The sequence below is a fragment of the Podarcis liolepis genome, assembly GCF_965112155.1.
Source record: "Podarcis liolepis genome assembly, chromosome: 5".
Lineage (NCBI taxonomy): Eukaryota > Metazoa > Chordata > Lepidosauria > Squamata > Lacertidae > Podarcis > Podarcis liolepis.
The window spans coordinates 38,830,546-38,849,841 of NC_139556.1; the positions used below are offsets into that span (position 1 = coordinate 38,830,546).

At 42.5% G+C, this 19,296-nt stretch overlaps 1 protein-coding gene and 1 long non-coding RNA gene across 5 annotated transcripts; one reads left to right on the forward strand and one right to left on the reverse strand.

Annotated features, from left to right (window-relative positions):
- Positions 1 to 1,067: 1,067 nt before the first annotated feature.
- Positions 1,068 to 15,676, reverse strand: LOC310706825 (putative lysosomal acid lipase/cholesteryl ester hydrolase). Of its 4 annotated transcripts, none has more exons than XM_083503156.1 (9): positions 15,487 to 15,676; positions 14,485 to 14,602; positions 12,727 to 12,925; positions 11,519 to 11,628; positions 10,221 to 10,360; positions 8,471 to 8,617; positions 6,880 to 6,951; positions 5,291 to 5,362; positions 1,068 to 1,391 (listed from the first exon to the last, which is right to left on the reverse strand). In XM_083503156.1, exons 1-9 carry the CDS (start codon positions 15,613 to 15,615, stop codon positions 1,158 to 1,160), a joined length of 1,221 nt encoding a protein of 406 aa, XP_083359282.1. In that variant the 5' UTR covers positions 15,616 to 15,676; the 3' UTR covers positions 1,068 to 1,157. The 4 variants fall into 4 exon arrangements, with proteins under 4 accessions (XP_083359282.1, XP_083359285.1, XP_083359283.1 ...); XM_083503159.1 differs by having other exon boundaries at positions 12,727 to 12,938; positions 15,487 to 15,674; XM_083503157.1 differs by lacking the exon at positions 8,471 to 8,617.
- An 883-nt stretch (positions 15,677 to 16,559) lies between these two features.
- Positions 16,560 to 19,032, forward strand: LOC310706892. The gene is made up of 2 exons (XR_014526228.1): positions 16,560 to 17,740; positions 17,787 to 19,032. It is a non-coding gene; the product is annotated as an uncharacterized lncRNA (long non-coding RNA).
- The last annotated feature ends 264 nt before the right edge of the window (positions 19,033 to 19,296 follow it).

The window sequence follows — 19,296 nt, forward strand, 5'->3', positions numbered from 1 at the left end:
CAGGGTACCAGGGACATTGGAATGCGATCTCACCTAGCAATTGTTCAATCTCTTTTAAAGAAATATGTACACCCACCCCTCTTTGCCTAACCAGCTGCAGTAATTCCCTAGCATGCAATTTTTGAAGCTTGCTCAATTCCCCTCCCATACTCACGAAATAGCGCGCTAAGACTTCTCCAGTCGAAGTGAAGTATGAGGGCTGGCTGGCTGCTCAGCTGCGCAAGGGATCTGGCACGTCGGGGTCACCAGATGTAGGAATGAAAAATCACAGGAGACGAGAGGCAGGTGTAGCATGAGGCGTCTCTCTGGGCGGACCCTGAGAGCCTCTTTTATTGAATATTACAAGCATTGCCACAGGTGGGCCTGTGGCTGATTGGTTGATACATACACAAAGAAACTTGTGATTGGTTAACATAAGTACTAAGGCGGGAATTACATGTGAGAGGTGGGATTTACATATGATCATTTATTACTGATACATTAAAGGCTGAGAATCGGAGCTATAACTAGACAGGCATGAAGCCTCCTAATTAAATTGTAACTAGAGATTAATATGGCACGAAACAATATAACAATCAAGTTCTGTAGAGGTGGTCAGCTAGGCATGGAGAGCAGGTACAGTTTGTCTTCCATGAGCTTAGGATGTCTGTTACTAATGATTGATCATAGCATGAAACAATGTAACAATCAAGTTCTGTAGATGTGGTCAGCTAGGCATGAAGAGCAGGTTCGTACAGTGTGTGCAAAAGCAGGGGAAAGCCTACAAGCAAGACTTCTCAGAAAGCAAGAGAAAGGAGGGGCAAGGCTTCCCCATAATGGAGCAGTTTTGTGCAGAAAGAGAACTAACAGTTATGTGCAGAAAGAAGACTTCCCTTTACAATCCAAATCATGTTTCCATATTGTCAATTCCACAGATGTTAGCAAAGAACTTGTCTGTACCTCACACTGCACTGCATAACAGAGTTTGGGAAGACCATAGGTCCTTTCTTCATGACTACAGTGGTACCTCGGTTGTCAAATACCTTTGTTGTCAAACAAATCAGCCCTGAACGTCGCAAACCCGGAAGTTGTAGTGTTTGTAGTTGTTGTTGTCATCGTCATCATAGACATAGACTGATGGTGCTGATTTCTTGAAGGACTATTTCAGGATCACAAACTCACTGATAATTCTGCATAAACTCAACTATCTCTTTATACATGCGCTGTGGGGCATCAAAGCCCAATATGAAATCCAGGTGTGCCCAGTCGGGAATAAACTTGTGGTAAACTAGGTTTGAGACCTGAGGCAGCAGCAGTGCAAAATCCTTTGGAGTTGAAGCCCAGTCGTTTCCACCATTCCAGAGAGCTGTTGGAATAGTCATTTGTTTAATATCATAGGAAGGTGCTGTTTCCTAAAAGAGAGGGGGAAATAACAGCTTAAAAAATACTTTATAAGTTAGGACTCTGCAAAAAAATTCCTGACCAAAACAAATGTGCACGTGCTCACGCGCGCACACACACAAACACATATATATTGTCTCCCTGCTTATTTAACTTATATGCAGAATTCATCATGTGAAAGGCTGGACTGGATGAATCCCAAACTGAAATTAAGATTGCCAGAAGAAATATCAACAACCTCAGATATGCTGATGACACAACCTTGATGGCAGAAAATGAGGAGGAATTAAAGAACCTTTTAATGAGGGTGAAAGAGAAGAGCGCAAAATATGGTCTGAAGCTCAACATCAAAAAAATGAAGACCATGGCCACTGGTCCCATCGCCACCTGGCAAATAGAAGGGGAAGAAATGGAGGCAGTAAGAGATTTTACTTTCTTGGGCTCCATGATCACTGCAGATGGTGGCAGCAGTCATGATATTAAAAGAAAAGCAATGACAAACCTAGACAGCATCTTAAAAAGCAGAGACATCACCTTGCCAACAAAGGTCCGTATAATTATGGTGCTGGAGAAGATTCTGGAGAGTTCCATGGACTGCAAGAAAATCAAACCTATCCATTCTGAAGGAAATCAGCCCTGAGTGCTCACTGGAAGGAAGATCCTGAAGCTGAGGCTCCAATACTTTGTCCACCTCATGAGAGGAGACTACTCCCTGGAAAAGACCCTGATGTTTGGAAAGATTGAGGGCACAAGAAGAAGGGGACGACAGAGGACGAGATGGTTGGACAGTGCGGGAGACAGTAGAAGACAGGAGTGCTTGACGTGCTCTGGTTCATGGGGTCACGAAGAGTCAGACACGACTAAATGACTAAACAACAACAACAAATATGTTAAGGGGAATATAAATTGAGCACTTAAAGTGCATAACAACTGGACATTGTGCAGATTTAAGATGCATTGTGGAGAATAAGCACATCATCCATGAAACGGAACTTGTTCACATTTCCTGGTAAATATACATGGTTTCCAACAGGCTTGGAACAATGTGCATATATTGACTATCCTTTGTACATTCTCTGGCCATTTTGCATAATCTCAATCAGGTTTTGTGGAATGTGCTGCATTTTGTGCATTCTGAGGAAATGAGCTGTTTTGTATGTGACACTAAGTCAAACTATGAGAGCCAACACAACCTGATAATAAGAATTATTCTATATATCAGAGGGCCAGCTTTCCCAAGCCTTATGCCCTCAGATGTTTTGGACTATAATTCCCATCATCGCAGCCAATTGGCTTTATTTCCTGGGTTGATGGGAGCTGTCCTTCAAAACATCTGGAAGGAACTAGGTCGAAGAAGGTTGTTGCATACAAAATTTGTCTATTTATTTTCTTTATCATATCGTTCTCTGATAACCAAGTGTTCATGGAGCTTCATTTTATACTAACATTCCAGGAGGAAGGCATATTGATGATAGAGGATCCTTTAAGCAAAATGGAAGTAATACACATATAGGCAGATAGAGAGAGACAGAGGGAAGGAGGGAGAACCCATTTCATTTTTGCATTAGTGACATGAGCACCAAATCAACATTATTTCAGTTTTAAAAGAGATCCTTCTTGCACATTTCAGATATCATCATGCAAAGCAGACATCTGAGTTAGCAAATCTACATATGGATAAATTTGAAGGAACATACATACTGGACAGAAGCAATCTGTATAATGGTGACATATTGCTATATAAAATAAAATAAAAATAGTAGTAGTAGTAGTAGTAGTAGCAGTAATAATTTTATTATTTATACCCTGCCCATCTGGTTGGGTTTCACCAGCCACTCTGGGTAGCTCCCAAGGGAATAGCAAAAGCATGATAAAACATCAAGCTTCTAAAGTCAAATAGTTGTTTATTTCCTTGACATATGAAGGGGGGGTTCTGCAGGGCGGGCACCACTACCGAGAAGGCCCTCTGCTTGGTTCCCCTGTAACCTCACTTCTCGCAGTGAGGTAACCAGCAGAAGACCCTCGGAGGAAAGTGTAGACAGTGTACAGTGGTACCTCAGGTTACATACGCTTCAGGTTACATACGCTTCAGGTTACAGACTCCGCTAACCCAGAAATAGTGCTTCAGGTTAAGAATTTTGCTTCAGGGTGAGAACAGAAATCGTGCTCCGGCGGCACAGCGGCAGCAGAAGGCCCCATTAGCTAAAGTGGTGCTTCAGGTTAAGAACAGTTTCAGGTTAAGAACCGACCTCCGGAATGAATTAAGTACTTAACCTGAGGTACCACTGTATCTTATCTAAGAGATATTTTGGCACATCCTAAAGTAAATCCAAAACCTCTTTAACACCATAGAGGTATTGCTGGGCCAACTATTTCCTCTGTGGGCATTGTAGAATATGTACTAATGGTGGCAAAATGAATTCTGCTAGCAATCCTGATCATAATCAAGTTTACCATCTTAATGAATCATATAAACACAATACTCAAGGGCGTGATTAATGAAGATCAGTGCAAGTGTCCTTATACATTGGCACTACCATGAAAAACATCAAGATATGGATAGGAGAATGCAGCAGTTGCATAAGGAATAAAGAGCTTCATGGGCCATTGCTTAAACACTGTACAGTGGTACCTCGGGTTACATACGCTTCAGGTTACATACGCTTCAGGTTACATATGCTTCAGGTTACACATTCCGCTAACCCAGAAATAGTGCTTCAGTTTAAGAAGAACAACATGATGCTAAATCTAATATTTTCATGCTTTAAGAACATACACAGTTCAGAGAAACCATTATAGACACAATTTAAAAGGAAGGCAGACACATGGATCTATAGATTAAGTACAGTAGCACCTGGTGGACTTAAGAAGGACATAAATGGATATCTGTTATGTAACAAATTGAAGATGTACTTTTGTTGGAAATTATACCACATTTCTTGCCATTCCAGTTATTTCATGACTTTAATATATGTGTCTGTGGGATATTGGTTATTGCCATCACTCTATTTACACAATGCAGCAATGCAGCTTCATTTTCTGGTGAATGGAGTCCACTGTGCGAGGCCAGCCCTTGCCCCCAGAGCCAAGTGGGGCCACGCTGTGCCTCCTGCTGCCTGTCTGCACAGTGGGGAGCATGACCGGCCAACATGGCTGTTAACAGATTAAGGTTGAATCCTGACAAGACAGAAGTACTGTTTTGGGGGGACAGGAGATGGGCGGGTGTGGGGGACTCCCTGGTCCTGAATGGGGTAACTGTGCCCCTGAAGGACCAGGTGAACAGCCTGGGAGTCATTCTGAACTCACAGCTGTCCATGGAGGCGCAGGTCAATTCTGTGTCCAGGGCAGCTGTTTACCAGCCCCATCTAGTACGCAGGCTGAGACCCTACCTGCCCGCAGACTGTCTCACCAGAGTGGTGCATGCTCTAGTTATCTCTCACTTGGACTGCTGCATTGCTCTCTATGTGGGGTTACCTTTGAAGGTGACCCAGAAACTGCAACTAATCCAGAATGCAGCAGCTAGACTGGTGACTCGGAGCGGCCACCGAGACGATATAACACTGGTCTTGAAAGACCTATATTGGCTCTCAGTATGTAAGCCAGGCAGAGTGGCTGGGAAAACTGCCAGATGGGTGGGGTGTACATCATTATCATTATCGTTATCATTATCATTATCATTACATTTTGTGTATATAAAGCCTGGTTATAAACGTCATGTAAGATTATGACCTTTAACTATTTTGTTTCATATTGCAGCTACATTTTATCCACCATGTATTATATGAACAGCAGCCTTTGCCATCAGTAGCTATTGCCATACCTTACCAATATCTACCATCATATAAACAGAGGAGGGAGGTAGGGGGAGGAGAAAGAGGGGGATAGAGATGCAATTAGTGAAAATTCTTACCTGGTTGTGGTGAGCCATGTTCTCTTCCTTGCTACCCCAGTCAAAACCTTTGAACTCCTTACTCCTCCTATTCTGAAAAAAAGAAGTGTACCATATTTTGAAAAAACTAAATGGGGAAATTATTATTATTGCTGTTAATTATTAATCAATAAATACCTGAGGATCATAGTGCAGTTTACTATATAAAAGCACAAAAGCACATAACATAATAGCAAAACAATACGCACAGACACAACAGGCACGGCAGGTTGTGAGGAACGTAGAAGAGAAGAAAAAGTTCTTACCATCTGCTTTTTATTCAATATTTACAGAGAGAGGCTTGGAACACAGCCTCTTGGGATAATGGCGTTGTCCCGAGTGACTCTCCACCCCCTCCCCTTTTCTCATTTGTCATTGTCATCATCTCCCTACGGGTACCACGGAGGGCACTCTGTTTCTGAGCTCTTTGCTTTACTACCTTCAAGGCTCACTGGGTTCTGGGAGAGAGGGGGTCTGGAATGCTTTCTAAACACATTGTGTCTGTCAGCTGTCCTCCCTCTGGTGCTTCCTCTTCCTCCTCCACATCTCCCACCATTTCCCAGCTTTCCCCCTCATCTGCCTCTGAGCTGTGACCTCCCTCAAACCCCTGTTGTAATTCTGAACTGTCTTCTTCTTCTCTGGAAGGGTCAGGCTGGGGAGGAGGTCACTGGGGAGGAGGCCATAGGTTGTGTAATTAGCCAAAGGCCAGGGAGAAAGGGAATGTTTTTGATCAGTGACTAAAGAAATATAATGAAGGGGCTCGGTGAGCCTCCCTGGGGAAAGCATTCCCAAATGGGAAGCTACTGGGAAAATGGCCAGTTCCTATGTGGCCATCCTCCAAATCTTTCATGGAAGATTAAACTTATGGGGACTTAAGTAAGTCAAAATATATACCAGGAACCAGGAACTCCCATGCCACAAGGCAATCTTATTCTGCCAGGGGATCCAGTTTGGCCCAAACACTTCTCCAAAGTCTCCCACCTCCTATCCAGCTGAGATTGCCGCTGAAGCCAGCTGGGTGTGTGGGTGCGTGTGGGTGTGTGGGTGTGGGGGTGTGTGGGTGTGGATGTACCTACTCAGTTTGCCATAATTCCATGCAAATCCCTTCCCAATTCAGAAAGGAGTTTCTCTTAAAAGACTTGTTAAAACAGATCAGCAAGAGGTCTGCATCAGAATCTCCAGGGAAAATAAAGAGGAGGGATCAGTTTCATCTGCACCTTACAACACACCTTGAAATCCTCCATTGCTACAAAAGGTAATTGACAAGTAGGCGGCCCCACCCTGCTTTTAAATGTGACCTATGAAACTAATCCTGATAAAAAACTCCTGTGGTATCAAAAAGATTCCCCAACCCTGTTTTGTTTTTGCAAGGCCATGAAGAAATTACCAGCAACTACATTCAACACCAGGTGCTCCCAGATCATGGCCCTTCTTGGCACACAGCCTTCACTAGCCTAGAGCCTAGAACCCTCCAGATGTTCTGGACTACAATTCTCATCAACCCCAGCCAGTGATGGGAGTTGTCATCTAAGCAAGTTGGCACTACCAACACCTGAGGAATTAGGTGCTACCTGACTCCAGTGAAGCACGTTCTGCACAGATGTCCCAGCTGGGCAGTGTGATAAATATACATTGATTCGAGTCTGAAAGAAAGAGTAAAGTGATTAGCTGAATTTATCTCAAAGTGTAACAGCCATTTCAATTTCATTTGGTTTGTTTGAACAAAACAAGTGCACTCTAGTGCTCAACATCTGGATGTCATGCAGGAATCAGTGTTTAAGTAGCAATTACATGCCAGTTTTGGAGATCAACTTGACACTTCAAACTAGCTGCCAATGCCAATATTGTGGTACAAAACAAGAGGGAAATTCACTTGCAGCAAAGCATTGCCCCACAACATAAATACATTTCTACTAATACTGCAATCCTATGCACATTTACTAAGAAGTAAATTGTACTGTGTTCAACCAGGTTACACCCAGGTAACTATGCACAGGATTACAGCCCCAGTTATAATATTTTTCTTTATATAGTACAACCAGGGCAATTACAGACATATCAAATAACATCCGTTTGTGCAGTGGGCCGTACCATTGTGTATATTCCTCCTGTAGGACATGAATTCACTCCACCCTGCTTTGGTGCCATGTCCAGTTGTGTTACCAACCATAATTAAGGGCCACTCCTAGACTCTTATCAGGAACTATGAACTGAAACTCAGTATTGCTCTTAACTATGGTCCTATTGCATCATGGTGGCAAGGAAGACACAGCCTTCTTGTGACCCATAAGGCATTACCTGCATTCTGTTTTGGGGAAGTGGACCCCTGTAGGGGGAATTGCACAAGGGCCCCCAAGCACCTTAACTAGGCCTTGGTGCACACCATGACTTCTCACCTCTTCACATGTTTCTTGGGCTGATGTGCAGCATCTTTCAATGCAACACAAATATTAAGTTGCAGTTTACAAGTATCTGTACACAAAGCCTTATTGGTTCATTTTGTTCTTATTTTTGCTCTTATTTCTATTGTGTATTTAATATTTGTTATATTGTATTGTCTCAAGGAATGTGGCAGCTGTGCCCTCTTAAGGTTTCTGCCTTAATGCTACCAGACAATAATTTTCCAACAACAACAGCAACAATAATAATAATAATAGCTCTGTCCATTTGGACACCTCTGAAGATATTTCACCCCATTCTGCAAGTCTTTTTTAAATTTGAGGTGACAATTTCAACCTTCACCAACTTGGACATCTCTGAAGATATCATTGCCCAAAATGTGGGACAGCTCCAACCAATCAGGTTGCCTCTCAATATATCATCGCCAAACTTGGTACGAGGACTCCTGAGGTGGATATATTAGTCTTCAACTATGTTTGCATGCAGGGCACCATTTTGAATCAATATGGTAGACCAATTTAACTCAAATTAAACACTTAAATTTAAGTGGCAGTCCTGGGTTGGTTTTTGTGTGCGCACACAGCCCAAAATATCACAAATTACACTATCCACTAGTGCTCAATGAAGTAGTCATTAGGGATCCACTTCTCCAGGGGTAATTAAGATATGGATGTTATAAGCAGCAACCATTTCAAAGAAGCCTCCACATACTTTTCTTTAGATCACACTCTTTACCTCCTATTATGTAGTTAGAAATCTTACCAGATTTATGTTTTTCACATTAAAGCCATTCCCTAGGAAGAAAAAACTGGCACAAACATGATCAAGTAAGAAACGATTACACAGGTTAGTAGCAAACCATTTAGAAGTTCTGCTTTGAGCACTAAACTGCGTGGTTCCAAATATTACCTGTCAAAACAAAAACATTAGTACACAGGTCATTTTGTTAGTCAAAATTGCTTCCCTAGAGATACTTCCAGCAATATCGGGTAGCAAGAAAATATCACAAACAGTATTATGAGAATCTTCGACTCATATTGTTAGGCTAGAATGCCCATTCAACAATCCATGGCCATAATAATGATAACAGCAATAATTCAAATCCCACATGCATAGTCAAACAAAAGGACCTTCTGCTATATTCAAGACATGGACATTGTAATTTCAGCCATCGAAGAGACAGGATGACGCAGTTAAAGTGCATCTTGAGATGTATGCAATGTGCAACTGGCGCCCTTGCAACGTGGTTCAGGAACATCATTTCAGTAGGAGCCCAAATATGCAAAAGACTTGCTGTTGTGCAAACCTAGCCACAAATAGCCAATAGACTAATAGTTGTGCTGTGCTTGAAATCACTTAATTTAGGGTTGCCATACGTCCGGACATATCCAAAATACCACATTCAGAAGTAGTGCCCAGATGTTGGGCAAAAACGCTCAACAATTTGAAATATGGCAATCCTACTTAATTCCCTAGTAATTTCAGCAAATGACGCCTTCTCTATTGTCTACATGGTAACATAAGGGAGAATGATTTTACTGCCTTGTCTTCTGACTTCTACAGGTTGAGAATACAAGGAGTGGCTGTTCTTACAATCTGAAAAGGGCACTTCAATCTCCTTTTGTCTAGGGTAGAGGTAGTGTAGCATAGAAGCCAAGGGTGAGCTGTGAATCATAAAGCCCTCAAGGTAATCAAGTATCCCCCTAGCCACAGTCAGTATGGGGCTTTAGACAATCCGCAATCTCTCGTTCCCAATCCTCCCTCCAACCAGACTCTAATCTGGGAACAAAACTGATCATGTTACAATGTTGTTGTATGAATTACTGAGCTAAAAGTGGGTGAGGGGGACATTTGGCCAACACAGAAGCCCCCCAAAGCCTCCAACACAATCAGCAAATGTTTCTGAGCCCAGAAAATGGGCTCATGTGCCTGTAACTGCCCACCACACTGTGATCATCCCAAGGTATTTCTCAGTAGATTGGTTTGGCTCTCCTGTCCTATAGTCATACATTGTTTAATACTTAAAATAAACCAATAATGTAATAAATACACGCTCCTATAACTGTTCAGCATTATTGCTTTAAGGGCAGCTGAGTTACGCACAGGTGTAATCTGCCATCATACTATCAAGATCTTCATGGAACTTCTATATATACAGTTTTCCCCATCAGTGGGAGCTGCAAGTTTGTACCAAGTCCTTTCATTTGGGCTCTTGAGGATTGTTCTCACAACAGCACCTCTTTCTTTCCTGCCCGCAGCAGGTGTTTTGTGCTGGCACCCATGCTACTTACAGCAAGATAGAAAAATGGGCATTCCAATTTTTACAGATCAGCTTAGACTGAGCACCACCCTGATACCAAATTTCAGCATTCGCCAGCTTGAACAGTTTAGGTGTCTATGAGAATGACAAATGGCCTCAGGTCAAATGATGGATACATTCCCAAGTTCTTAGCTACAGCCAGAGATATTTGCACCCTCTATTTTAAACAAATATTTGGTCCAAAATGCATACTTTGACCAAGGATTCAGGAAGGTGAGTGATCACAGCTGATATTGGGCTGATAGTATAAACCGCGTTGACCAATGGTGCCAATCCAAAGAACATTTTTATCTTCTGGGCGAGCTGTGGCATGGTTGAAAATGCAATGAATGCTAAGAAACAAGATGGGAAATAGAAATAGAAGATAAATGAATACAGCAAGAAATAGAAGATAAATGAATATAGCAAGCACTACTGCCTTGATCACAATACAAGAAAAAAATCTTAGCCTTTTCTCATAACACAAAAGCAATAAAGTACAGTCAATCCTCAGTTCCTCAATGGCTCTGTTTTGGAACATTTCGGCTCCCAAACACTGAAAACCCAGAAGTAAATGCTCCAGATTTTGTACATTTTTCGGAAGCCAAATATCAGACGCGGCTTCCGCTTGAGTGCAGGAAGCTCCTGCAACCAATTGGAAGTCACTCCCCAGTGTCAAACGTTTCGGAAGCTGAATGGATTACATTTGACAACCGAAGTTTGACTGTATACATTATTGTAAGACCTGTGAGGAATGGCTTATGTCATATGCTTCTAGTCAAACGAAATATTGGAAAGTACACACTCATATCCCCTCCTCTTGGGAGCCTTAATAAAGTACCGTACTTCCAGGATTGTTTAGCTACATTTTTCTGTTACATCCAGACTCAGAAACTTCTGTTTAAATTCCAACTACAAACCAGGTTTGATCCTGGCTTGAAATCCAGGATTTTATTCAAATTAAACAAGACTTTGTCAGCTGAGATGAACTGAAGCAACACAAAGCACATAAAACAAGGTTTGCGAGGGGAGTACAGTGGTACCTCGGGTTACAGACACTTCAAGTTACAGACTCCATTAACCCAGAAATAGTACCTCGGGTTAAGAACTTTGCTTCAGGATGAGAACAGAAATCACACAGCAGCAGTGGGAGGCCCCATTAGTTAAAGTGGTACCTCAGATTAAGAACAGTTTCAGGTTAAGTACAGACCTCCAGAATGAATTAAGTTCTTAACCCGAGGTACCACTGTATTATATTCCATACACTTCTTTCTCTAAGTCCATAGCAGCTTTGAAACATTTCTTTTATAGGAAATGTTACTAAGGGGAAAATGCAGGAAACCTACACAGGGATTGTTATTCAAGATGGTTCTCCATGTCCAGTGGCTCTATGTGTAACCACTGTACTATGACCAAAATCTCTCTTGAAATTAATATACAACACCAACTGTACAAATAAACATCTTGCTATTAGAATTGGCAACATGTGTTTCAGAAGCTTCCTAACCTACCCATTGTGGTGCCCTGGGAATGACCAACATAAAATATTTTCTCTTGTCCAGTTTTTCTCAGGATAAAATTTATTGAAGCTGGAAGGTCATATTTAGCCATTTCATCAAAACTGCAAAGAAAAGGAATAACAGACTGTGTTTTACAAACTTGCATACAGACTTCTCCAGCCAATGCAATACAATATCTGGCAAACCAGAGATCACCTCCTCCATGGACGACCAATTCTCTGAACATTTGCGAAACAATCTGATTTAAATTAAGCCATGACTCATCTTCTTTAGATATTTCCACTGGCACTGTTCACTAGCAGTCAATGCAACACTATGAGCTGTTCACTGAAAACTTTTCAAGCGGGTAGTAGGAGACGGATGATTGACTAAATGGGTATAGTAAACCTGTTGACGACTGCAATTAGTCCTACAGGAAAAGGCAAGGGATGGTATGCAGATGATTAGCATATCTCATTACCCTACCCCACCCTCCCACTATATATAAGGGTCTGGTGACTTTCATTTCAGTGTATCTGAAGAAGTGTGCATGCACATGAAAGCTTATACCAAGAACAAACAAAGTTAGTCTCTAAGGTGCTACTAGACATTATTTTATTTTATTTTATTTTTATTTGTCAAAAAGTTACAGTGCCTGCTGTGCTTGTAGAGACTGATACAGGAGAGCCATGTTTTGTCACAGCTGGGGCAGATCAAGGCATCTGGTTCTGCTGATGCAGGTGTACCACGCCATTTCTCATCCCAGTGGTAATTTCTCCTCTGTTCTTTACTGTGGATATACCACCTAACTATCTGTCCCCAGGCACTGCTGTTGTCTGCAAGAGATTCCCACAAGGTGGAGTTGATGTTGCTAGCCTTCACATCATGTTTGGAAACGTCTTTGTAATACACAGTTGGTCGGCCAGTGGGCCTGCTGCCTGAAGTCAGCTCCCCATAGAGAACATCTTTGGGGGATCTTATCATCTTCCAGTCTTCATCAGAGCATCTAATTCCCCACATGAACAATATGTGCTGTTTGTTTGTTTGTTTAAAGAAACAACTACCAATTATATTTACTTGGAAATATATTTCTATAGCTTCAGATTATCAGGGTGCTGTTCAATGTTGAAACAGAAGAGGAAGGGCATGGCAGATTAAAAACCCCTAAAGGAAAACGATGAACCAAAAACACATAATGAAGTTTAGAAAGATCACTCTACCTGAATCGCCAGAATTCTTCTTGCTCCACAGTATAGTTAATGTGTTTCATGGACCAGGTGTTCCCTCTACTATTTCCTAGCCAAACATCATAGCCAGCATCAGCCAGTATGAAGCCCAGGCTGTTGTTGTCCAGATTTGACACCCAGTTATCGCTACTGCCAAACAGGCCATGTTGCAGAAACACTGCGGGCTTCGGATCTGCAATGGAAGTCTTTTAAGTATAGTTATAAGAGGTAACTTCAGTGTTTCTTTCCAACAAGACAGTGATCCATCAGAACCTTCAATGGCAGTTGTTGTCATTTCATATTGCAAGTAGCAGCCAGTGAAGTGGTACAGGTGGGGCAATGTTACTCTCATGGCTTCCCGGCAAACTGGGAAGAATTGTGGGCCACCAGGGAATCAGCTGAAAGGCCATCAACATAGGATAAAATATATCCTACCACTCTCTGGAAACCATTTGGATCCATTAAGTGGGGGTCACGGACCATCCGAATTGGTCCTACCTCCCTGCAGAGGGGAAGGGTCGCGGAGAAGTCCAGTTGCACCAAGAAGTGATCTGACCATGGCACTTCTTTTGTTTCACTTTTACTTAGTGTCAGATCACCCACATCCATAGAGGTAAACACCAGGTCCAAGGCATGTCTAAGGTTTATTTTGCTACTCCTCTTTAGTTGGGATTTCTTGGTCTTTTCACCTTTGTGCATAGATTACTCAATCTGCTGTTGTCGCATACAAGAAAAGATTAAGTACCTTCTTGGGGATATCAGAGTTTGTTACTCCTCAGTGGCGTAGCGTGGGTTGTCAGCACCCAGGGCAAGACAAGTAATTTGCACCCCCTAACCCGTGGATTTGTGCCCCTAACCCGTGGATTTGCACCCCCTAACCCTAACCCCCAGATGTTGCGCCCGGTGCGGCCCGCCCCCCCCCCTGCACCCCTCACGCTACACCACTGTTACTCCTAAGAGGAAGGCCTCTGGTTTGGGGGGGTGTCATCTTTAATATTTTTTTCAGTTCCCCAGTATATTTGGCTTGCTTACATGCCTACCACATGTGGAAGAAGATGCCCTACATCTTTTGGAATTTCCAGCATGACTTGGTTCCCCCCCCCCTTCTCCCCCCCCCCCTTGCATTTCACTTTTCACTCAAGAAAAAGCTGCATACAGCACACAAAGCCATTGGGCAATGGAACTGGCAGTGTCACCAACTCTTCACAGCCCTGGTGTTTTTCTCCTTTTTTTTTAATTCAGGCTGTGACCCCTATAAATGGTAGAAGAAGATATATCTTAAATAACTGCAAAAACACTCTTTTGCAACTAAAGAGATTTTTCCCCACAAAAAAGATTGCATGCAGTTCCCTATGACTTGGGTCAAGAAGGTATGGAGAGCACAGCTACATCAGCACAGAAAATGGCTGCTGGCAACATGGACTATGAACTATTTATTCCAGCTTCCTCATCTCCTTTTCACCATATTTCCTTACTTCTTTAATAGTTCAGGAAAGGAGTAAGAAGCACTTGACCTCAACTGCCTATATGGCCTATCTTTTGCAATATTATAGAAAAAATAGAAGAAGGACACACTCAACAATCATAATAATAGTGCACATTACCAAACAAACTGCCTATGTTCTTTTGCACTAAATCAAATTTTAGCAAAGCAAGAATTCATCATTTAATAATAATAATAATAAATCCCCAAAATATTGAACATTTGTATATATGTGTACACACAATATATACTTCAAAGAACACACTCACCCTTGTTTGACTGATTTCTTTTGCCATGAGGGATTCTGTTAATACTCAGAATATAACCATCGTCTGTCACCACTTCATATTCCTCACTGGGATATCCTCTGAAAGAAATAATTTCGCTCTGCAGGGTGGAGATGGTGTGGTTGGACAGGTTAACAAGCAACTGTTAGATGTCTACAGACCACTGCTTTTTTCTAAAAAAATAGGTGCTGGTACTCACCATGAAGTTTTTATAGTAAGTCCTATACTTTTAAACAAGCAAACAAACAAGCAGAGGTGCCGGTACTGTGTATCCTTGAATACCCCCTGGAAAAAAACACTGCTAAACACTTATTTTCCACATGATAGAATTGATAACTGGAGTGTGCAGATGGGTGATAAGCCAGATAAGGTAGTAAAACCATCTCACACAATCACTTATTTGTCAGTTCCAAAGAAATCCAGGAACTGATTACCTGCCTCCCTCTGCTGAAATTAGAAACAAAGTGAGCCTTTTGTTGCAGAATGTCTTCCCAGAATACCTTCCCAGCCAATTGCTGCTGTTGCTGCTGTTCTACATTTTTATGGCTGTTGTTCCCAAAGTCCTCCCCTCTCCCCCTCCCTTGGACCACTTGAAAATTGCTGAGGGACTTGGTGGACCACTGAATGATTTTTGTTCTTGCTGCTGAACAATTATAATGCACTGTGCAGGATGCTAGAGTTGCTACTGCAGAGCACCTAACTGATGTTCACAGAGCACTGGTGTTCCTGGAAGCAAATGTTGGGAATTGTATTGAGATTTAAAAATAAAATAAAATTCCAAGCTGCCCTCAGCAATGATGCATTGGGAGGGCAGGCTACTACGTATTTCAAAATATTATAATAAATATTTTCTTGTCCCCTAAAACCCCAGCAGTCCATGGAAAATTAACTTCAAGGATGTGGCGTACAGCACCATTAAGCAACACTAATTGTCAAAGATGCCTTGAGGTAAGAAGATGAGAAAGGAAAAGGAAAATGGCTTACAATATTCATAGTCGCTTCTGGATCTACGTTTCTTCTTTTCCACAATATCCCCGAACTAATAAGCACTTGGACCAAGCCTGCCCCCATTACGAAGAGCCATATTATTGATTGGCGTGGAAGCAAATCCATCTTTCAGCCCAGATATACAAGACTGTTCCTCAGTCACCGAGAAGATGTACTTAGGTTCCACGGAATGAAATGACAGACAACATAACTTTAAATAGGTTGACATTATTTGCCAAGAGCAAACACCACCTACATGGAATGGCAAGTCATATCTAATTGATATTATTGGTTTGGTCTTGAATAACTTCCAGGATAATCCTCTCATGTAATTTCCACTGAGTTCCATTTGATGTTCTTCCAGGCAGAACTTTTCGGCTCCCGGATGATTGAAAACCAGAAGTGAGTGTTCCAGTTTTTGAATGTTATTTCAGAAGCTGAATACCTGACAGGGCTTCTGTGGCTTGCTACAGCCAATCAGAAGCCGTGCTTTGGAAGTCAAATGTTTCGGAAGTCAAACGGACTTCCGTAATGGATTCTGTTCAACTTCTGAGGCACAATTCTACACAAAATGGCTGAGCCAAAGTCCACCTATAGTTGTAATCAATAAAATTGTGTCCATTTTTAGTGTGTGTGTATAATATTTTTTTATTAATTTTTAATTACAATAATCCAATAAGAGCCACATTATCACAATTCCAAATTACAATACAATTTAAAAAGTCAATTATTCAAACACAGAATTAAACAATTTTGGGTGATGTCCCGTGTGCTGGACTTCAGGGTAAAAAGTTCTTCTTTCTTTCTGCTTCCATAATCTTGATTTGTCCAATTACAAGAGTTCTGGTCTCAATCCTTTATTTAACAACCACTGATTTCATAACTTTCATTCGTAATTGCATATTTAATAAATTTTATTTCCGCAAGAGGAGTTTATGTGTGAGATGTTAAGCTTCCATTTGTTTCTTCATTCTTCTTGTTGTAATCCAGTAATACAGCATCTCTGCTTCCACTTTTTTGCTCTCTCTCTGCTCTCAGGGGCTGTATTTTTCATTGCGTCACACGCTAGCACTTGTAGTGGCAGAGAAAGTGTTCCCCTTGGCATCAGGAGTCCTCTGGTTTCCCCCACAGCTGGTGTTCTCAGGGCCACAGGATGATACCTCTCCTCTGCTGCATCCAGCTGCCAGCCCTGTGGCTTAAGAGTCTCTGGAGTCTTGAGGGTGGAACCCTCCTCTCTGGATTCCCTAGGTGCCTTTCAATTGAGTCATCTGCAGAGTAATATATCTTGACCAACCAGTCTGTTTCAGTTCAAGAGCACCGCTGGCATGCAGGGCAGCTGGATCCACAGCTGGGAGGACAGAGCAGGCACACAGCACAGTTGGACCCACCCACAAGCCAAGAGGGCAGAGGCAAGCACAAGCGGAACACTCCTGCAACACAGCTTCACCTCCCTTAGTTCATTTAAAGCGCCTGGTCAAAGCCTGAGTCAGAGTCAGTTCGGAAAAAGTTCAGAAGATTAATTAAATTGTTTAGAGTTACGCGTCCTTGAAATAGGCTGGGCGGTGGCTGTTCAGCTGTTCGACTTCATTAGATCTAATTTACAGCGCCAACATCACAAGTTCTCTGATATAAAACCCCAGGTTGCCAAACTTTTGATAAGAAGAGGGTTAAAAGATTAAAAAGTTTAAAAGTTTAAAAAGTTAAAAGGAGTAGGAGCCCCCAACATCTAATTGAGGAGCTCTCAACTTGTGAATGAGCTGCCACACATTAAAGTTCTGCCTGGGGAGATAGGGAACCATGCCACCTCAGTGTTTTTCAAATGACTCTTCATAGGCTTCATATGCCTCAGCAGTCACTCAGCGGGGCAAGCTGGGGCAGGATGCTCCACGGGGCCTCCGAGGAGTCTGCCTGCCTCCTCCCACTCAGCCCCCCTACAGCTGAGGAGGAGGCAACGGGCGGACTGTTGGGGGCAGCGCAGAACCTGCAGGCGCTCAAGCCACCACGTCACTCCCAGGAGAGGCACGTGGCTCGGGCGCACTGCTGGCCCCGCAGTGAGTGCCACACGCCATTTTGTCACCCCCCTCAGTGGGGACACCCGGGGTGACCTGCCCCCCCCCTTGCTACGTTCCTGATCAGGTGTGCCCTAAATGATTACACTACACTGGCAGGCCTGAATGAGTCCGAAGGCTTCAAACTTGCTTTTTAAAATACTTCCTATAAAAACACTTGCAGTACTGGAGGCAGCTACTAGGTCTATTATTTGTATGTTTTTGCATCTTCACACAGGAACCCACAAGGTCTTTTCCTCAAGCAAACAAAATTGCTGCTGCAAAGGAAGCGACGTTGCAGGGCAGTCTAGATATTGGGAATCTTGTTTTAAGATATAGTACTTAAATGGAGGGATGGTTTCTTTCATGTTCTGTTTATGTTGCAAGAACAGCATCTCCCAGCTAAAGATGTAATAAACGAGTTACAAAGTATCACTCATAAGGGCCACAGCTCCATCTTGTGGCATCCTGTTACTGCCTCCAAACACTGGTCTAGCACCTCAATATCTTCTCTTGATCAGGATGCCATTATGATACTGGCAGTTTTATCTTCACCCCTTTCCTAATGATCCCTAATATGGAATTCACCTTTTTCACAGCTGCGATACACTGGGTCAATATCAAACCTGGAGTCAGGGGAACCACTATCTATCTCCCTCCATTGGGAGAACTGTCCATTTATTTCTACTTCCTACTTCATGTTATTAACAGTTACTAATTCACAACAAGACCTCTCCTCCTATTCCATGGCTGGATCTAGACACATCAAAAAATGTTTCAGGAAAACGCATTGTAAAGCTCATACAGTGGTACCTTGGGTTACAGATGCTTCAGGTTACAGACTCCGCTAACCCAGAAATAGTACCTCGGGTTAAGAACTTTGCTTCAGGATGAGAACAGAAATCGTACTCTGGCGGCGCAGCGGCAGCAGGAGGCCCCATTTGCTAAAGTGGTGCTTCAGGTTAAGAACAGTTTCAGGTTAAGAACGGACCTCCAGAACGAATTACGTTCTTAACCCGAGGTACCACTGTACATGTAAAGGAAAACTATTCACACCATTTCAGTCTTGAGAATATTACATGACAATCACCTCACATGATTGTGACGTCAGGTGATTGACAGTTGGGGAAGATAAGGCCCAAACCTCCTGATCACATCCACTTCCTCACCACTGCTCTGCACTGACTGGCAGATGTTCTCCAGGGCTTCACAATGGGCTCTTTCCTGATCCCACCTGGAGATACTATAGGCAGAACATGGAGCCTCCTAGGTGTGAAGCAGGTGTTCTACCATGGAGGGCAGCATTCTAATACATGCACAAAACCTGCATTCCAACAAGTAGGGACTGATATCAGTGCATATTTCAAAAATTATTTCCAATTGTGCTTAGTCTCAAGGTGCCAGTCTTTCAGTAACTGTGACATGTCAGGTTGCTTTCAGGATGCAGATTGAGTGTTTTGGAACACTTGAATGTAGAGCTGGTCTTCCTAACTGTGTTATGGCCAGTGGGGCGGCATTCAATTTAGTCATGGCAATTAATTTCAATAGATATACTCTGAATAAAACTTAGTTTAGTACGATCCAAATCATGTTTCCATATTGTCAGTTCCATAGATGTTAGCAAAGAACTTGTCTCTACCTCACACTGCGCTGCATAACAGAGTTTGGGAAGATCATAGGTCCTTCCTTCATGACTACAGTGGTACCTCAGCTGTCTAATACCTTTGTTGTCAAACAAATCAGCCCCTGAACGTCACAA